The sequence below is a fragment of the Neodiprion fabricii genome, chromosome 7 (assembly GCF_021155785.1).
Source record: "Neodiprion fabricii isolate iyNeoFabr1 chromosome 7, iyNeoFabr1.1, whole genome shotgun sequence".
Classification (NCBI taxonomy): domain Eukaryota; kingdom Metazoa; phylum Arthropoda; class Insecta; order Hymenoptera; family Diprionidae; genus Neodiprion; species Neodiprion fabricii.
The window spans coordinates 11,864,011-11,881,757 of NC_060245.1; the positions used below are offsets into that span (position 1 = coordinate 11,864,011).

General features: G+C 39.1%; 1 protein-coding gene across 1 annotated transcript in view; it reads left to right on the forward strand.

The window, feature by feature from the left end:
- Positions 1-17,747, forward strand: part of LOC124186843 (regulating synaptic membrane exocytosis protein 1) — a 1,552,625-nt gene that overhangs the window by 892,911 nt on the left and 641,967 nt on the right. The window contains exon 8 of the mRNA XM_046578894.1: positions 14,748-15,053. Within this exon, the coding sequence (XP_046434850.1) occupies positions 14,748-15,053 (306 nt within the window). The remainder of the gene's footprint in view (positions 1-14,747; positions 15,054-17,747) is intronic.

A 17,747-nucleotide genomic window follows, 5' to 3' on the forward strand; every position in this document is an offset into this window, starting at 1 on the left:
ATCTCTTATCCGTGATAAAGGTGGTATGATGTTATTACCTATCCATTTACTAAGAAAACGAGCCAAATTGATCGTCGGACTATCAGTGAAGGACACAATGATTCGTACCGGTGTATCAGGTTTATGGATTTTCGGTAATCCATAAGCTCTAGGTGGTAGGCAGTCCGTTTTAGCAATTTGACGTCTTAGTTGATTAGAGATAAATTTGCTATTGACCCAATCGGTTGTTAGTTTTTTTTTTTTTTTTTTTTTTTACTTCTTGTTGCAGAGTAGAAGTGAGATCATATCTAACGACTTTATAAGAATTATTGTTAGATAGTTGTTGCAACATTTTGGCCTCGTACATTAGTTTGTTCATAACCACAGTCTTGTTTCCCTTATCCGCTTTCAAGAAAAGCAAGTCCTTATTGTTGTTTTGGAAGATCTTGGTTTCTTTGATTTTTTTGTGAAGGACATTCTTATCGGCGTCAAAGGGAGCAGGAGTGTTAATGAACTTTTTTACTGTATTGGTGAAATCTTGCCGAGCCGTATTGCGAGAATTAGAAGGAATGCAAGAGATCTTAGATTCGAAATCCGATATGAGTTTATTGGTTGGAATGCGATTATTCTTAAAAGGAATGCCATATTTAGGTCCCATTTTTAGTACGTCAATAACATTGGCCGGAATCTCGGTGCTACTGAGGTTTACTAACCAATTTTCAGAGGTCGTGTCAATTGGATTAGAATTGAGTCGTTTTTTGTTGTTGATCAGACTAGCTAGCTTGTTGATATTGGCCGTCTTATAAGCGTTGAAAGCCGGTTCTAATTTCAAGTGTTGCGTGTCAAAGAATTTTTTTGACACTTCAACCGGTAATTCGATTAAGATGTCATTCTCCAGAGACAACAAAATATTTTGGTACTTAACGATGGTCGCGTGAGCGTCACTAATCTCAAGATTGAGTACCGACCTTTGAAATTTGTATACATTGTGTGTGTAAACAGAACGCGACTTAGACATTTTAAAATTAATACCGTTCGAAATAAGTTTAGGGAATTTTAAGTGAGTTGGTAGAAACGATCTTTTCTTGCAGTTGAGAAGAAAGATGCGGTGGTTTTTTAGCTTCAACAAGGACTCAGATATGGTGGCCCAACGTCTCAGCTTCCCCGCCAAAGTCTTTCCGTATACAAGAGAGATGTCATGAAAAAACCCCATGGTTCCCACGTTTTATTCCGTTAATATGATGAAGAAGAATTATCTTGACCTTGGAGATTTGTTGATTACAGTTATTCTTGGATATGAAGGTCACAACTCAAAAACACTTTTTATCGTGTTAACGTTTCGGCCCTGGTGGGGGCCCTCTTCAGAACAATTTTATTTAAATATCTGTCACGAACAAATAAAAATGATATACAAATAGGTTTGGCAAAGTAAGACATATTGATGTAACTGATATGCAAAGATGTTGAAGAAGTATAAAAGAGAAATTACCTCATATGTGATAACACTTCCGATTAATTAATGCGTGTTGATAATTAAGAATAAATAGAACAAATAGTCAAAAACTACAGAAAACGAAAACACTGCGTTAGCAACACGTAACTCCCACGAATTCATATTTATAGTTGGTATGTTAAAAGAATTAAAATGCACAGCCGTTATGGTTGAGTCAGAGCACATAAGCACAGTGGAACGTCTAATGTGTAGTGGGAAGAGGTCGATCTCAATAGTTATCAGAGCAACGCAGAGTCAACGGGTTAGACAGAAAAACAAAAAATTTTTTTGTGTTAAGAAGGTAAAATCAAGAGCAAGCTCAGTCGGTAATGGACAAATTACGAAGGTCGTATCACAGAGGTGTAAATATTGCTTAGATGTTCTATGTCTTGTTTACGGTTGACAGAATTAGGATGTGCTACGATATTGCACATTTCCAACAGAAGCCTATTATAATACAAAGGTTCGACATCAATAATACTAGCTTGAGAATAGTTAAAAGAGTGGTCGAAATCGATGGCATGTCTCGTCAATGCAGTATAATTATCCTCGTGTTCGTGGATGTTGCGTCTATGTTCGGTTATCCTGGTGTGTAGTTGTCTACTAGTTTGACCTATGTAAGCCTTGTTGCAATGATTGCAAGGTATTTTGTAAACTACACACGAGCGATTGACCAGGGGTAAGGGGTCTTTGCCCGAATCGAACATCGAGGATAAATCATGTGCGCATTTGCCCACAAATTGAATTTTGTATTTAGAGAATGTTCTATTAAGAGACTCAAACAGACCCGCTACATAAGGGATGGAAATATAGTTTTTTTGAATGGTCTGTGTAGTAGTTGCATCGAGATTGTTGTTGGGGCTGGTAGATGCCAAGATGGAATCATATTTGAACTTTATATGTTTGTTAAGCAGGCGAGAAGGATAGTCATTCTTACATAGTACCTGCTGAATTAAGGACAAATTTTTTCCGTGAAATTCCATGCTTGAGAGTCGGATCGCTCTGTCAACTAAACAATTGATCGTTCCAATTTTGTATGATTTGGGATGGTGAGAAAGGTAATTTAAATACCTTTGTGACCAAGTAGCCTTGTGGAACCAATCAGTTTTAATGAGCTGATTGTCATTGATAATCAGTACATCTAAAAAGCTGATTTGGCGATTAGACTCTAATTCGGATGTAAATTGTAGTCTCGGATGGAAACTATTAAAAACTGAAAGCGTATCGGCGACTTTATGCGAAGGGACAGCTGTAATTATGTCGTCTACGTATCTGAAAAAGAATGCAGGCTTGAAGTCAAGTTTATTAAGACAGTGTTGTTCAAGGTCATCCAAAACCAAATCAGACAAAATTGGAGAGAGCGGTGAGCCCATAGGTAAGCCAAACGTTTGGGCATATATGTGATGGTTAAATTTAAATATGGCAGCCTTAAAACATATTTGTAATGCCTTTAAGAGTTCATTACGTGGGACCGGAATTTTGTCCACCAGCTGATGCCAACGCTGTTTGATGGCGTTGATTGCCAGATCTTGTGGTACATTAGTGAATAAGGATATAACATCCAGTGAAACTAAAATATAATCAGCTGGAAGACGAAGATCCCTAATAGCATTCACCAACGCAAAACTATCTCTTATCCGTGATAAAGGTGGTATGATGTTATTACCTATCCATTTACTAAGAAAACGAGCCAAATTGATCGTCGGACTATCAGTGAAGGACACAATGATTCGTACCGGTGTATCAGGTTTATGGATTTTCGGTAATCCATAAGCTCTAGGTGGTAGGCAGTCCGTTTTAGCAATTTGACGTCTTAGTTGATTAGAGATAAATTTGCTATTGACCCAATCGGTTGTTAGTTTTTTTACTTCTTGTTGCAGAGTAGAAGTGAGATCATATCTAACGACTTTATAAGAATTATTGTTAGATAGTTGTTGCAACATTTTGGCCTCGTACATTAGTTTGTTCATAACCACAGTCTTGTTTCCCTTATCCGCTTTCAAGAAAAGCAAGTCCTTATTGTTGTTTTGGAAGATCTTGGTTTCTTTGATTTTTTTGTGAAGGACATTCTTATCGGCGTCAAAGGGAGCAGGAGTGTTAATGAACTTTTTTACTGTATTGGTGAAATCTTGCCGAGCCGTATTGCGAGAATTAGAAGGAATGCAAGAGATCTTAGATTCGAAATCCGATATGAGTTTATTGGTTGGAATGCGATTATTCTTAAAAGGAATGCCATATTTAGGTCCCATTTTTAGTACGTCAATAACATTGGCCGGAATCTCGGTGCTACTGAGGTTTACTAACCAATTTTCAGAGGTCGTGTCAATTGGATTAGAATTGAGTCGTTTTTTGTTGTTGATCAGACTAGCTAGCTTGTTGATATTGGCCGTCTTATAAGCGTTGAAAGCCGGTTCTAATTTCAAGTGTTGCGTGTCAAAGAATTTTTTTGACACTTCAACCGGTAATTCGATTAAGATGTCATTCTCCAGAGACAACAAAATATTTTGGTACTTAACGATGGTCGCGTGAGCGTCACTAATCTCAAGATTGAGTACCGACCTTTGAAATTTGTATACATTGTGTGTGTAAACAGAACGCGACTTAGACATTTTAAAATTAATACCGTTCGAAATAAGTTTAGGGAATTTTAAGTGAGTTGGTAGAAACGATCTTTTCTTGCAGTTGAGAAGAAAGATGCGGTGGTTTTTTAGCTTCAACAAGGACTCAGATATGGTGGCCCAACGTCTCAGCTTCCCCGCCAAAGTCTTTCCGTATACAAGAGAGATGTCATGAAAAAACCCCATGGTTCCCACGTTTTATTCCGTTAATATGATGAAGAAGAATTATCTTGACCTTGGAGATTTGTTGATTACAGTTATTCTTGGATATGAAGGTCACAACTCAAAAACACTTTTTATCGTGTTAACGTTTCGGCCCTGGTGGGGGCCCTCTTCAGAACAATTTTATTTAAATATCTGTCACGAACAAATAAAAATGATATACAAATAGGTTTGGCAAAGTAAGACATATTGATGTAACTGATATGCAAAGATGTTGAAGAAGTATAAAAGAGAAATTACCTCATATGTGATAACACTTCCGATTAATTAATGCGTGTTGATAATTAAGAATAAATAGAACAAATAGTCAAAAACTACAGAAAACGAAAACACTGCGTTAGCAACACGTAACTCCCACGAATTCATATTTATAGTTGGTATGTTAAAAGAATTAAAATGCACAGCCGTTATGGTTGAGTCAGAGCACATAAGCACAGTGGAACGTCTAATGTGTAGTGGGAAGAGGTCGATCTCAATAGTTATCAGAGCAACGCAGAGTCAACGGGTTAGACAGAAAAACAAAAAATTTTTTTGTGTTAAGAAGGTAAAATCAAGAGCAAGCTCAGTCGGTAATGGACAAATTACGAAGGTCGTATCACAGAGGTGTAAATATTGCTTAGATGTTCTATGTCTTGTTTACGGTTGACAGAATTAGGATGTGCTACGATATTGCACATTTCCAACAGAAGCCTATTATAATACAAAGGTTCGACATCAATAATACTAGCTTGAGAATAGTTAAAAGAGTGGTCGAAATCGATGGCATGTCTCGTCAATGCAGTATAATTATCCTCGTGTTCGTGGATGTTGCGTCTATGTTCGGTTATCCTGGTGTGTAGTTGTCTACTAGTTTGACCTATGTAAGCCTTGTTGCAATGATTGCAAGGTATTTTGTAAACTACACACGAGCGATTGACCAGGGGTAAGGGGTCTTTGCCCGAATCGAACATCGAGGATAAATCATGTGCGCATTTGCCCACAAATTGAATTTTGTATTTAGAGAATGTTCTATTAAGAGACTCAAACAGACCCGCTACATAAGGGATGGAAATATAGTTTTTTTGAATGGTCTGTGTAGTAGTTGCATCGAGATTGTTGTTGGGGCTGGTAGATGCCAAGATGGAATCATATTTGAACTTTATATGTTTGTTAAGCAGGCGAGAAGGATAGTCATTCTTACATAGTACCTGCTGAATTAAGGACAAATTTTTTTCGTGAAATTCCATGCTTGAGAGTCGGATCGCTCTGTCAACTAAACAATTGATCGTTCCAATTTTGTATGATTTGGGATGGTGAGAAAGGTAATTTAAATACCTTTGTGACCAAGTAGCCTTGTGGAACCAATCAGTTTTAATGAGCTGATTGTCATTGATAATCAGTACATCTAAAAAGCTGATTTGGCGATTAGACTCTAATTCGGATGTAAATTGTAGTCTCGGATGGAAACTATTAAAAACTGAAAGCGTATCGGCGACTTTATGCGAAGGGACAGCTGTAATTATGTCGTCTACGTATCTGAAAAAGAATGCAGGCTTGAAGTCAAGTTTATTAAGACAGTGTTGTTCAAGGTCATCCAAAACCAAATCAGACAAAATTGGAGAGAGCGGTGAGCCCATAGGTAAGCCAAACGTTTGGGCATATATGTGATGGTTAAATTTAAATATGGCAGCCTTAAAACATATTTGTAATGCCTTTAAGAGTTCATTACGTGGGACCGGAATTTTGTCCACCAGCTGATGCCAACGCTGTTTGATGGCGTTGATTGCCAGATCTTGTGGTACATTAGTGAATAAGGATATAACATCCAGTGAAACTAAAATATAATCAGCTGGAAGACGAAGATCCCTAATAGCATTCACCAACGCAAAACTATCTCTTATCCTGTAATCAATGTAAATATTCATTCACCGTGATTGAATGTTTTCTTTTCTTTTCTTTTCTTTTCTTTTTTACACGAAAATTTAAAAACTTACCTTTGTAGCCAAAAATTCTTTGTCAGGAGCTTCTTCTAGAAATGTTTTTATTTCAGCTGGTGAAAAAACTTTGGCTTTTTTCGGTGTGTATTTGGTGTGCAATTTTTTCAAGTAAACTTGCAACTTATTGTAGCTACTGATGTCTATGGTATGTTCAATGTTCAACATTGTTTTCAACATTGAATATTTCGACCATAGAGTCGAAGATACAAAGTTTTGTGAAAGTCCGTGAAAGTATGCCAAAAACACTTTTTCATCGAAAGAGTTTGTTTTGTTATTTTTCATCCACTTTCGAAAATCATCGTAACACGCGCGATAAATAATCTTCGATTTATCTGGAAGCAATTGGCTCACCGCATCTTCAGCTGTTGCCAAAATACCGTCCGGAATAGAGTCACTATCACTCATTTTATACTAACGATTACACGGAAAGATTGACCACGTGTTGTATCGTGGATAATCAAAGCGGGACTGATTATATGGTTACGCATGGAAGCGGGTGACACACACACTCATGGACATATTATTGGTAGAGTCGGTAAGGTAGGATTTGAAGTGTCCAATTGATTATGAACTTAATTTTCAAATGCAGGCGTAAGAAATTTCAGTTATCATTTTACGCCCGCATTTTAGGGCCCTCTAATTTTCTTTCCTGTGTATCATTAGGATGTTTGAATGTAAAAAAACGAATTTTTTATTTTACGCCTGCAAGGTGTAAAATTGATTTTTATGCACAGTGTTGCAAAAACAATATTTTACTAATGAAATCACAGTTTGGTTTTTCGTTAACTTGACATTCGTCGAATGCAGAATTGACGTACATTCATGTACGTTAATAATTTCCATAATCGGATCATGGTTTTATACAATCGTTTGCATACCTTGCGATGCTGATGAGCATTGTTGTAAAAGAATCACGAATTTTCACAATGCAGCGGGCGTCTTCTATGCAGGTTTCTACCATTGAACCTGGTTAGAAGATGCGCGCTGCCCCACCTCGCGGTGTGTGGAGGTACCTTGGTACTCTGCTCTGCATTACCGCGTTGGAAAGGGGCCGCATCGGAGTTTTCACGCAAATTTAAAAGCACCTTAAGGAATAGTAAAGAGCTCTGAATCGTCGTTCCCTATCCTTCCGCCGCTCTTATTTTGCAAGATTTAAAGACTGGACCCGTCGTGTGCTGTGCCACTTCTCGGCCGTGCACCAGCTGGCGCGTGAGTGCATACGAGAAAGAGAGGAGAGTGTGCGTGTGTGTGTGCACCCGTGCCGTTGATGCCGAGTGCTGGCTCGTATTTTGCGGAGTAACAGCTATTAATAACAGCATTGCTTGAATTTGCCTTTGTTACATTAGTTATCGCTTGTTTTGAATCTGTTATTTGTTATCAACTGCCACATTATTTTACTATAATTCATTCTGGATTGTATCGACGCATGCCGGCACCAATGAATTCGTTTGCCGTTGTCGTTATCTAATTTGTTTTGCCCTCTGCCTTGTGCTATGGTTTTGATTTAATAAATACGCTGGTTGGACATCCAAAATCTGTTGATTCATTTAATACTATTTCATCTCCATCCTTACGTTCTCCTCATCGCCCACCAACCAGTCACATTCAGTCGTCGAGTATCATCACAGTGTAGTTTTGCTGCTTGCTATTCTTAAGAGTTGCCGTGCGAGTCGTTGAATTGGTAGCTTAGTTGACTTCTCAGGTGTTTGCGAAAGCATCAGCTCTTTTTTGGCTCTCTGCCTGGCGCCCAACTTCTGTCTCGCCGTCGCATCACCGAGCAGCTACCATTTTGATTTCCGTGTTGGAGAACGCCACTTTTGTAAACCTGCCTCTGGGCTTATCCCACTTTTCCCCGGGTGAGGTGAAAAGCTCGTTCAATATATATATATATATATATATATATGTATATATATATATATATTGTGACGCGGTATTTCGTACCCCGTCACTTTATTTAATTATCGCATTCCCCTAGGTACAAATATCGCTAAAAATAACGAAAGCACGTCTGAGGCCAATACTCCAAAAATGAACGACTAATTATCTTTAAGTTGATTTCCCTTTACTAAGCTAATTGTATGCTATTTTCTAATTCTGTAATGCTCTTCGAGAACCATCCACGAGACCTTCACGTCAAGATACCAGGACACTGCCTGACAGGGGTCACGTACCAGCTCAACATCAACACCACCGACTACAGACGAACGAATACCGCTGAAACCACTCCCGATGGATGCCTATCTAGTTGTCGAAAAGGGTCGTGCGTGATGCACAACAGCACCTCCAACTATTTGAGACTTATCGGCCAGGAGCCGAACCACGAACGAATGCTTCTACCGCTCGGATGCATCGTCAGGCGGCGTACAGGGCTGTGCGTCAAAAACACAACGAAGCCTCCCGTCGACGATACTTATCAGCCTGGAGCTGAACCGACCCTAACATCTACTAAGTCGTTGACTATCCAATAGAAGACGGTTTTCTCTTAACGAACCGTCTTATCGAAGGACTGCGGCGTGGAATAGGCTAATGATATGCTGACCACGTGGATCTGGTGGATCTAGTGTGGGGATCCGGGTTGAGGGCCATCACCACCAGATCGTTCCGGCATGAGGGCTTCCATGAGCGAGGGCCGGGATGCAGCGCCGACGAAATAGCTACAACGGGGAGTACCAGTAAAGCAAGGAGTGAGTTACAGTCGGTCGCAAGTCCAGGAGACCGGTGACGTAACATTGCCGCACACCTCAATATCGCAATACCTGAGCAGTACGACCCCCCCCCCCCCCCCCCCCTCTCACCAACGATACCGCATAGCTGAAGGAAAACATCTCTAACCACCTTCCGACGTCCCGATACCTCGATACCTGTCGTCGAGGGAAAAGAAAAACAAGCGGCGAGGGATTATCGCCACCTATCCGTGGACCAGGCCACGCGACCTGCTGGTCCAATTAAAATACCGCAAATTTTGGGAAGAATCACGTGACAGCAGCTCGACGAAAATCAGGATCATCGCTCATCTCGTCACACTCTACGTTCAGTTACCAAACATAGCAGACGTGCCTTTTGTAACTCGACTTCCAGTTTCGTACTAGCGCCTTTATTAATCCGACCTTCAGCTTTGTTAATTGTACCAGTGTTCCCATTATCGCTTTGATTACCGCTATCGCATCGCTTTCTCTCGCACCTGTTAGATCTTCTTTTACGTAAGTGAGGTTCCTTTTCTATTTTGTGAAGCCACGAGATTACTTGCAATATATCGTACCTTTACCTTTATCCCTTTCTCTCTTTACCTTGCAGTTGGTCTGCTTGAGCCAATTGGGCTCGTATCTTTTCTCTTTATCTTGCAGTTGGTCTGCTTGAGCCACCTGGGCTCGTACCTTATTCTCTCGTATCTCTTATCTTGTCCCTTTTTCTGTCTTATTGCAAGTAACTTCGCGACTGATTGACTATTGCTTACGCATTGGAGTGACTACTGTTTATCTTATTATCTTTCTCTTTTAGAATATTTGAATGTCTAATATCGCTGTCTAGCAGCGCGTTCCGTTAAAGGATCAATTTTTATCTTAGCTATTGAGCATTGCTATTTTGTTATATTTTCTCTGATTAATTTCTATCTGTCTCTTTACCTATGATCGTTGATTATTGTATCTTAGTGAGAGTACCGCGGGAGCGATCTTATATCGCTGCGCGGTCCCGTTCGTCGTTCATTTGACATTGGAGTATTGTGCCGTATCGCATAACATCTTTTTCACTATTTTCTTCGCTAATATCGCTGATCGTAGTTGTCCGTAGTCTATTTGGTTTGCCGTACGTTGCCTATTAATTATCTTGAATATTGTTTGTCTTATCTTGAATTGCCTTTTATCGTACCGAATATTATCTATCTTTCTCTCGCACTTACCGCAAACTATAGACTACGTATTATCTTTTATTCTCTATATTTTATAATAATTTTCTATTTGACCTGTCGCTTGAATCTACCTTGTAATTCATAATTCCTTGTCTGCCTATTTCTGATTATTCTGGTAATGTGATAACTATTTCAATTATTGTATTTCGCATGTGTTATAATCGCTTTCACATTTTATGATTTATTTGCTTACCGCTTAATTTAAGTACAGTGTATCTCTTCTGCTCTGCCTATCTATCGTAAAACCGTGTTAATCATTACCTTTAGTATCGCGAGCTTGCTCATATTTCCCGCTTATTCGGAAAACGTTCCGTTAATTGTTGACTCTCTGGCTTAACCTTTCTCTGGCTGTAACTATTGTTAATTATCGCATTTATCGTACTTGTATCGCCAACTCTTCAGCTACTTGCTTGTCAGTAAACTTATCGCTTCTTGTTTAATATATTTGATATTATTCCTGCTTCACCTGTTTCTTATTTTATCTATTGGATTCGACTCCGCCCCTCTACCATTATCTTGTCTCTCTGAGCGAACTGTGCAAAACCATCGTAGAACCTGACCTTACCTTTATCTATTACCTTTACCTTTACCTTTGTCTTTTTCTCTAATTATCTATTGTTGACGCATGTGCGTCTGGCGCCCAACAATTGTATCTTTTTCCCTTAGTATCTCTCTCCATCTAATTATTTAGGTTAGCGACTGCGCCGTAGGGTAACCAATTATCGTTATATCGTTCTTACCCTCAAATATATAAAAATATTGGTTACAATATATATATATATATATATATATATATATATATATATATATATATATATATATATATATATATATATATATATATATATATATATATTAGGTATCAACAAAGCCGCCTGGATACATGAACAGGCACCTCCGCCCGTTGCTTCCTTCAGTAAGACAAGGGCTTGTAGACCGTTGCTTTAAACTAGAGATAAGTGAGAGAGGCGTATGTCACCTAATCGGAGATACGGGTTTTCCGGTACTCCCTTCTAATCGCGAACTCGGAGTAAACAGAGCCGCCTGCCTATATTTTGTTATGAGTTATTGACCCAAAACACCCCCCAACCTTTCAGACCAGGGAATACCTTGACTGGCTGTTGGTTTATTCCCCTCCTCTTTTCAAGGTGAAGCTATGTGTTCGAGAAATGTGTTGACAGCGAGACAGACGAGTGCATGTTTAAATGGAACATATGTTTCAATAACTATTAATTCAAGTACAATGGTCTTTATCAGTAGACAATGATGTGGTTTTACAAAATATAACCATAGAGAACAAAAAAAATAAAAATAAAATTAAAGAAATCATAAAACTATCAGAATTCGTCGGTTCTGCTCCTAAATTTCCCTACAGCTCAACGTTAAATACGCGGCTCTACTCAATATTTCCTCTAGACGTCCCAGGCTATCGTGAACTCAAATTTCTATACACTTTTCAAATTTTGGACTAAGCTCTTTGCTTGAATTTCCTCCCTAAATATCGTAAAGCTAAATTCGATAACGCTCTCTCGACGAGAAACGCCTCGTACAATAATGACTCAGCTCGGCGCTATGCCGGACAACTGGTCTAATAACTTTGACTATCCGTCTACTTTGTAACGCAGTTCGGCGCTTTCCGGACAACTGGTAACCGCTCTTCGTGGTCCTCCAGTTTTATACTCTCCCGAAGCTGTTGTTGGATTATCCTATCGACGTCATTTCCCTATTTGTGTGTTCTGTTGTGGGTTATCGTACTGGTATTCGTTTGTCAACGTCCGTCGTCTTTGTTTATTATTTTGGACGTTAGCAGGTCACGGTCGATGTCGATGGTCGTCCCGTTCAGCTGTCTGTGTCAGTTATTGTCATGATTCGTGTATGTCACGGGCACTGTTGGTGTTGATGCGATTTTGAACAACTGTCCGTTACAATATATATAAAATGAATTATTTTCTAAATTGGAGGTGTTGCACTTCGAGAAAAAACTTAATTTTTCGGTATCGTAACACGTAGACATAGAAACTATGTGAACGACTTGTTAAATATTTTTTTCACGGAAGGTTGAGATAGCAAATGTAAAGAAATCATAAGTGCTAGTTTGAATGTACACTACAAGATTCTGTTACGTCCGTGAGTAGAGTTACTCATGAGCGGTAAGAGTAAACTGGTTGGCTTCGCTTTTAAGTTCCAGGACAACCGGAAATCAGGATGAGGATCGAATAACGTAGGGTTTGTTTGAGATATTACTAATATATTTATTTCGAGGAAGTTCAGATGACGGTAAAAACGAAGTGTGTTGTATGAAGCTATGTAAGAAGTCTAGATGTGACGTTGTTGAGAGTTAGAATAGAAGTGTTCCTCGAGACGTAAAACGTACGGGTGCAGAAAAGGTGTGACAATGCTAGGAGTAGGGAATGGAATTTGATGAGTAAGCGTGATAGTGAATAGCGTGAGACTACGTAGAGATAAGAGGACAGGACAGAGACCATGAGATTAATGTAAGAACTGTGGGAGAGTTAGCGAGTAGGAAAAATAGAGAGAAGTGGTATGCTGGACGTTACAATTCAAAATTCGAAAACGATCGGTATCAATGAGCGTGTTCAGTTAGACTGGAAAGACCCACATGTTTGTTAGTAGTATAGCAAGGCCGGTTCTGGATACAAACATCTTTTTCACCGGAAAACTCCCCTAGAGGCAAACCCTTGAAGGTTACCCCCACCCCTCGTAAGATAAAATATGCTGTGTCGATCGATCGTCAGTAAAAAAATCTCCCCAATGACCATGATCGCCGGTAACAAATCCCCCAAACGACCATGATCGTTGGTGAAAAAATCTTAGAAATTGCCATAGTTCTTATCCGTCGTGCGTTCTTCATTAATAAAAAGTGCTTGAAATTAGCTACGTGTTACCGTAGCTCTTACCCTCACCAGATGAATAGCGCTCTCAGTCACCATGCGCATCGACCATGAATCCTCAGGGTTTCGAGCACACCCCGTGAATCCTCGGACGAACGACCGAGAATCTTCGCACGTGTCGGGTTGAGGTTCCAGAAGGTTCGAGAAGATTCTCCGACGATCAAGAGGTTTCGAGGGGAAGGTACGACGTTTGGAGGCTCATGCAACGACCCTGATTGAATTAAGGCCGACAAACAATTCTCGGAATCGTCCGGCGTATTTCAACTTGCCGTTCAGCGATCTGTGATCAAAAATTCTACGTAAAACTGTAATTTTATGTTTTCTTCAATAAACTACTTTTCATCATCAATATCAGGCGTTAATTGAACCTCTGTCCTACTAGTTGAGAGTTCATTTCAGAAATTGCCAGAATTCAACGGCGCTCCAAAATCCTTTGACCACAGGCCGCTCAACTTCAAGTCGAAACTAGTCCAACGATTCCAAGCATTGTTTTCGTCGGACGATTCCGAGAATTGTTTGTCGACCTTAAATCCTTTCTAGGCCACAGCGGGTCTTTCTAACGCTTACAGAACCTTTCAGAATTCATAATTGCCCCAAAATCCTTTGACCGCGGGCCGCTCAACGTCAAGTTGAAATTCGTCGGGCAGTTCCGAAAGACTTCTTATCGACGAATAACGCACGAGAGATAAAAACTACGGCAATTCCGGGGATTTTTTATCAACGATCATGGTCATTTGGGGGATTTTTTTTACCGACAATTGATCGGCCGAGCACATTTTATTTTATGAGGGGAGAGGGGTAACCTTCAAGGGTTTGCGTATGGGGGAGCTTGCCCATAAAAAAAGTGTTTGCCAGAACTGGCTTTGCCATACCTCTCTTGTTGCTTTTCTCGGCATCTTTCTATCGTCCCTGTTACCTCGGGTATTCATAAAAAATTTGTATCATTTGTAAATTGACACTCAATTAGGATTTTCTCGTACCATTTGATGCTAAATTCAACACAGTTCAATGATGATTGTGTTTTCCGTTATCATCTTCCTCGAAGTGTATCAGTTTGACACTTGTTCAAATGGTCCTTGGCATTGAGCAACAAAACATTTCTAAGTACCTCTTAAATTCTTCAGGGGCTTAGGGCATTTAGTGTTGAATTCATGGTTTTAATCTCTCCTGACTTACGATATAGTCGACATAACGGGTCCACGTAAATGACCTCTAAAATTTGTTTTCTGGTGTTATTCGCCTGTTTAATCCTTTGTCCAGTATAAGTGATGAGCATTGCAAAAAAATCGTTTCAGAACAGGCTACACATATGTATAATTCGCAAAAAAGATGATGAAAGTAAATCGTTCAAAATCTCGGGACTGCACAGGAACCATTGAATTGAAAGTTTGTCATCGAATTTCATGAAATCAGGGCAATCCGACTCACCCCTTTCGGAAAATCCGTCATCACTATACGTGGGATTAGAAACGAGCCAAAACAATCTATACGTATGTACCAGAATTTTTGAGGTTTGCTAATTTCAAAATCGGTCTTTCGTTACTGCGTAATTCTTTTTCATGCGCTTGAAGCAATTTCTTGCGGATAATCCCTGAGTCGATTTTAGTAACAATTCACCCTGTGAATGATGATAAATTCCAGATTTTGAGCTGACAGAAGACCTCAACGCTGATGAGGAGGAAGAAAGACGGCGTCACTCCAAGCGTAGCGGTGGTACTATCCGGCGAAAGTCTCGCGTCGCGAGGCAAAGGTCTTACGACGATGAGGTAAAGTCGGGGGGCGTTTCCGGTTCCAGTCAGCCCGTTCATACCGATGCGGGACTTAATCTGCCAGTTCAACTGCCCAGGAGGGCCTCCGCCTATGACGTCTACGCAACTCCGGGGGCCAGTGGACTCAACGCCATGGCCATCGCTGCCGCCCAGCAAAGAGCATCAATGTTTGCCCAAGGTATGCCATGGCCAAGATATTTTGTTGAATGAAATACATATTGGTTCGACAATTCATTTGAAATGAGACAGAACTGGCTGCACACATAAAAAAAATTTCAGAGAAATTCTTATAGAAATGTTACTCATCCGTATACGAACTCTCGATTTTGATCTAATCAATACAATCAAATAATGCCTTGTTTTATGCCAATATGAAAATAATGAAACGGACTTGGCTGGATACAACTACGTGGTTTCATGAGGTTAATTCAATGTGTAAAATGGATAAGGTGTAGTCAGTGAACCAAATTTCATAGCCGTGACGAAGAATTGATATTATCTTCCCAGGAACATTTTTCACATATTTGTAGCACTGTGACATACTGTAAAGACACCATTACATTTCAACTGTCATGTAAATTCTATACGACACAGGCGTCTCGCTGATTCGAAGTTGCAATGTTTCCATTACATCATGAAATTACACAACAAGCACAAATCCATGTATATCGTATGTCTTTTAATACTCTTTTCGTGCATTTCACAAATTTCATGTAACTGTAACATACGCAGATATCACGATGTCTCGTAATTGTTCATACGACTCGAAATATTTCAGAAATAATCCAGAAATGTTACACTTAAAAAATGTTATATTTTATTGCAACATTTCAAAATATGTCTATGACCGCAATATAATTATAGTTATATAACTTGTAATATAACTGCCCGGTCCGCAATCGCCAAGCAAATTTGCCGAAATAGCCAGGGATACAAGACGGACCTTGTAGTTGAAGAGCTCTTGGTAAACAACTGCGAGAGTTTTGTAATGACTCATAATTCAATATGAAATAGATTAATTAAGGGTGTTCATGAGTCAGCACTCACTCGTAAGGTCAGATAGAGCGACACCTGACGGTGGCTCACTTTCAAGTATGTTAAATCATCACATACACTGAAAGTGTTTTTTAATAGTCGAAAGTTGGCGCTAAACTTGTTTATAATACGACCAAATGTGAGCAAGTGGTCAGACCACGAAGCTGCGGCACGCGGCGAGTCAACACGTTGCATAAGTAGTCGCGATAACTAGATCGGTACGAAGGTTTTGTACTGGCGAAGAATTTGTTCGTTACTTAATTATCACGTATAATTAAAGAGAAAAACAGTCGGACCTGAATTTAATGTAACAGATACAGTCAGGCAGTCGCTAGAAGGGCGGATTTCAAGCGCGCGGCTACTCGGAGCGCGTAGGGATAGGTGTATTAATAATTGAATTTCTTTTTTTATGAAATAAAATCATTTGAATTAAAAAAACATTGTATTTATCGCAATTTGTCGATGATATCACGTCAATTTAAAACTTTCAAGTGAATCGGTATCGCATTCTTCATCAAATTAATCATCTATGTCCGAATACGTTTCATCGACTTCGTCCTGTTGCTCAGACTCGTTGTCGGACTCACAATCTATAAAAAAATAATTCGGTATAGTGAACAAAATATTTGCAAATAACACTTAAAACAAAAGTGAATATAGAAAGTGTTCTTCCTCTTCGAGCACAACTGTAAGAATGTCTGTAAGTGTGTTTACATTTTGGGATCTTACGCTTCTTGGTGCGAAGCTCGTAAGACAGTCAATGACCGTCTAATATTGAAATGCGGATATGCATCATCAATATTAATATTAATCACGAGGCAATATTCATTTTCAAAAATTATATACGTTTCACAAAATGAATATTGCCTCGTGATTAATATTAATATTGACGATGCATATCCGCATTTCAATATTAGACGATCCGCATTTCAATATTAGACGGTCATTGACTGTCTTACGAGCTTCGCACCAAGAAGCGTAAGATCCCAAAATGTAAACACACTTACAGACATTCTTACAGTTGTGCTCGAAGAGGAAAAACACTTTATATATTCACATATACTATCACAGCACAAGAAAACAAATTTGAACTTACTGGTAATGAGAGGAATTAACGACATCAGAGTCAGGGCGGCTAGGTGGTCTAGTGGAGTAAGGCTCCGGTAAAGCATCGCTAGATACCAGGTTCGATTCCTGGCTCCGTCGTTAATTTTTCGAATTTACCAGTTTTTCAAAAATTATATACGTTTCACACTTAAAACAAAACTTGTTTGAATGAACAAAATAATTTAAATAAGTACAAATTCACAATTTAATCCTCGTAGTCATAAAGCTTTCCTTTCGAACAGTTGTTCAAGCATAGTTTTTGGGCAGATTTCAAAGAATAGTCTAGTCAACAAGATCCATTTTTAGAAAATTTTGACAGAGCTCACCGAAAATTATAATTTTGATGTCATTCGATTCGTATTGACGTCTAGAAACTTTTTGAGAAAATTGAAATGGCGCTGATGAAAATTGAAAAAGTTATAAACAATATAGTGAAAAAAAAAATTGCTTTCGTTTTTTTGAAAAATCTCAAAAACTATAAAAAATTTTCAAAATTTGAAAAAAGATCCTTAAAGAGGAGAATATTTCCTAAAAAAAAGTCCGTACTCCCGGAACTCTATCTCCAATATTAATAATTTTTACAGAGCCCTAATGTTAGTACTAAAACGGGCAGTCTGGCGTTCACGCGCGCCGCGTCATTCAGGCACGGTAAACAAAAAAATTATTTAAAGATATTAAATATGAATATTAAGGAATGAAAAAATTCACATACCTTGAGAATAGGTTGATA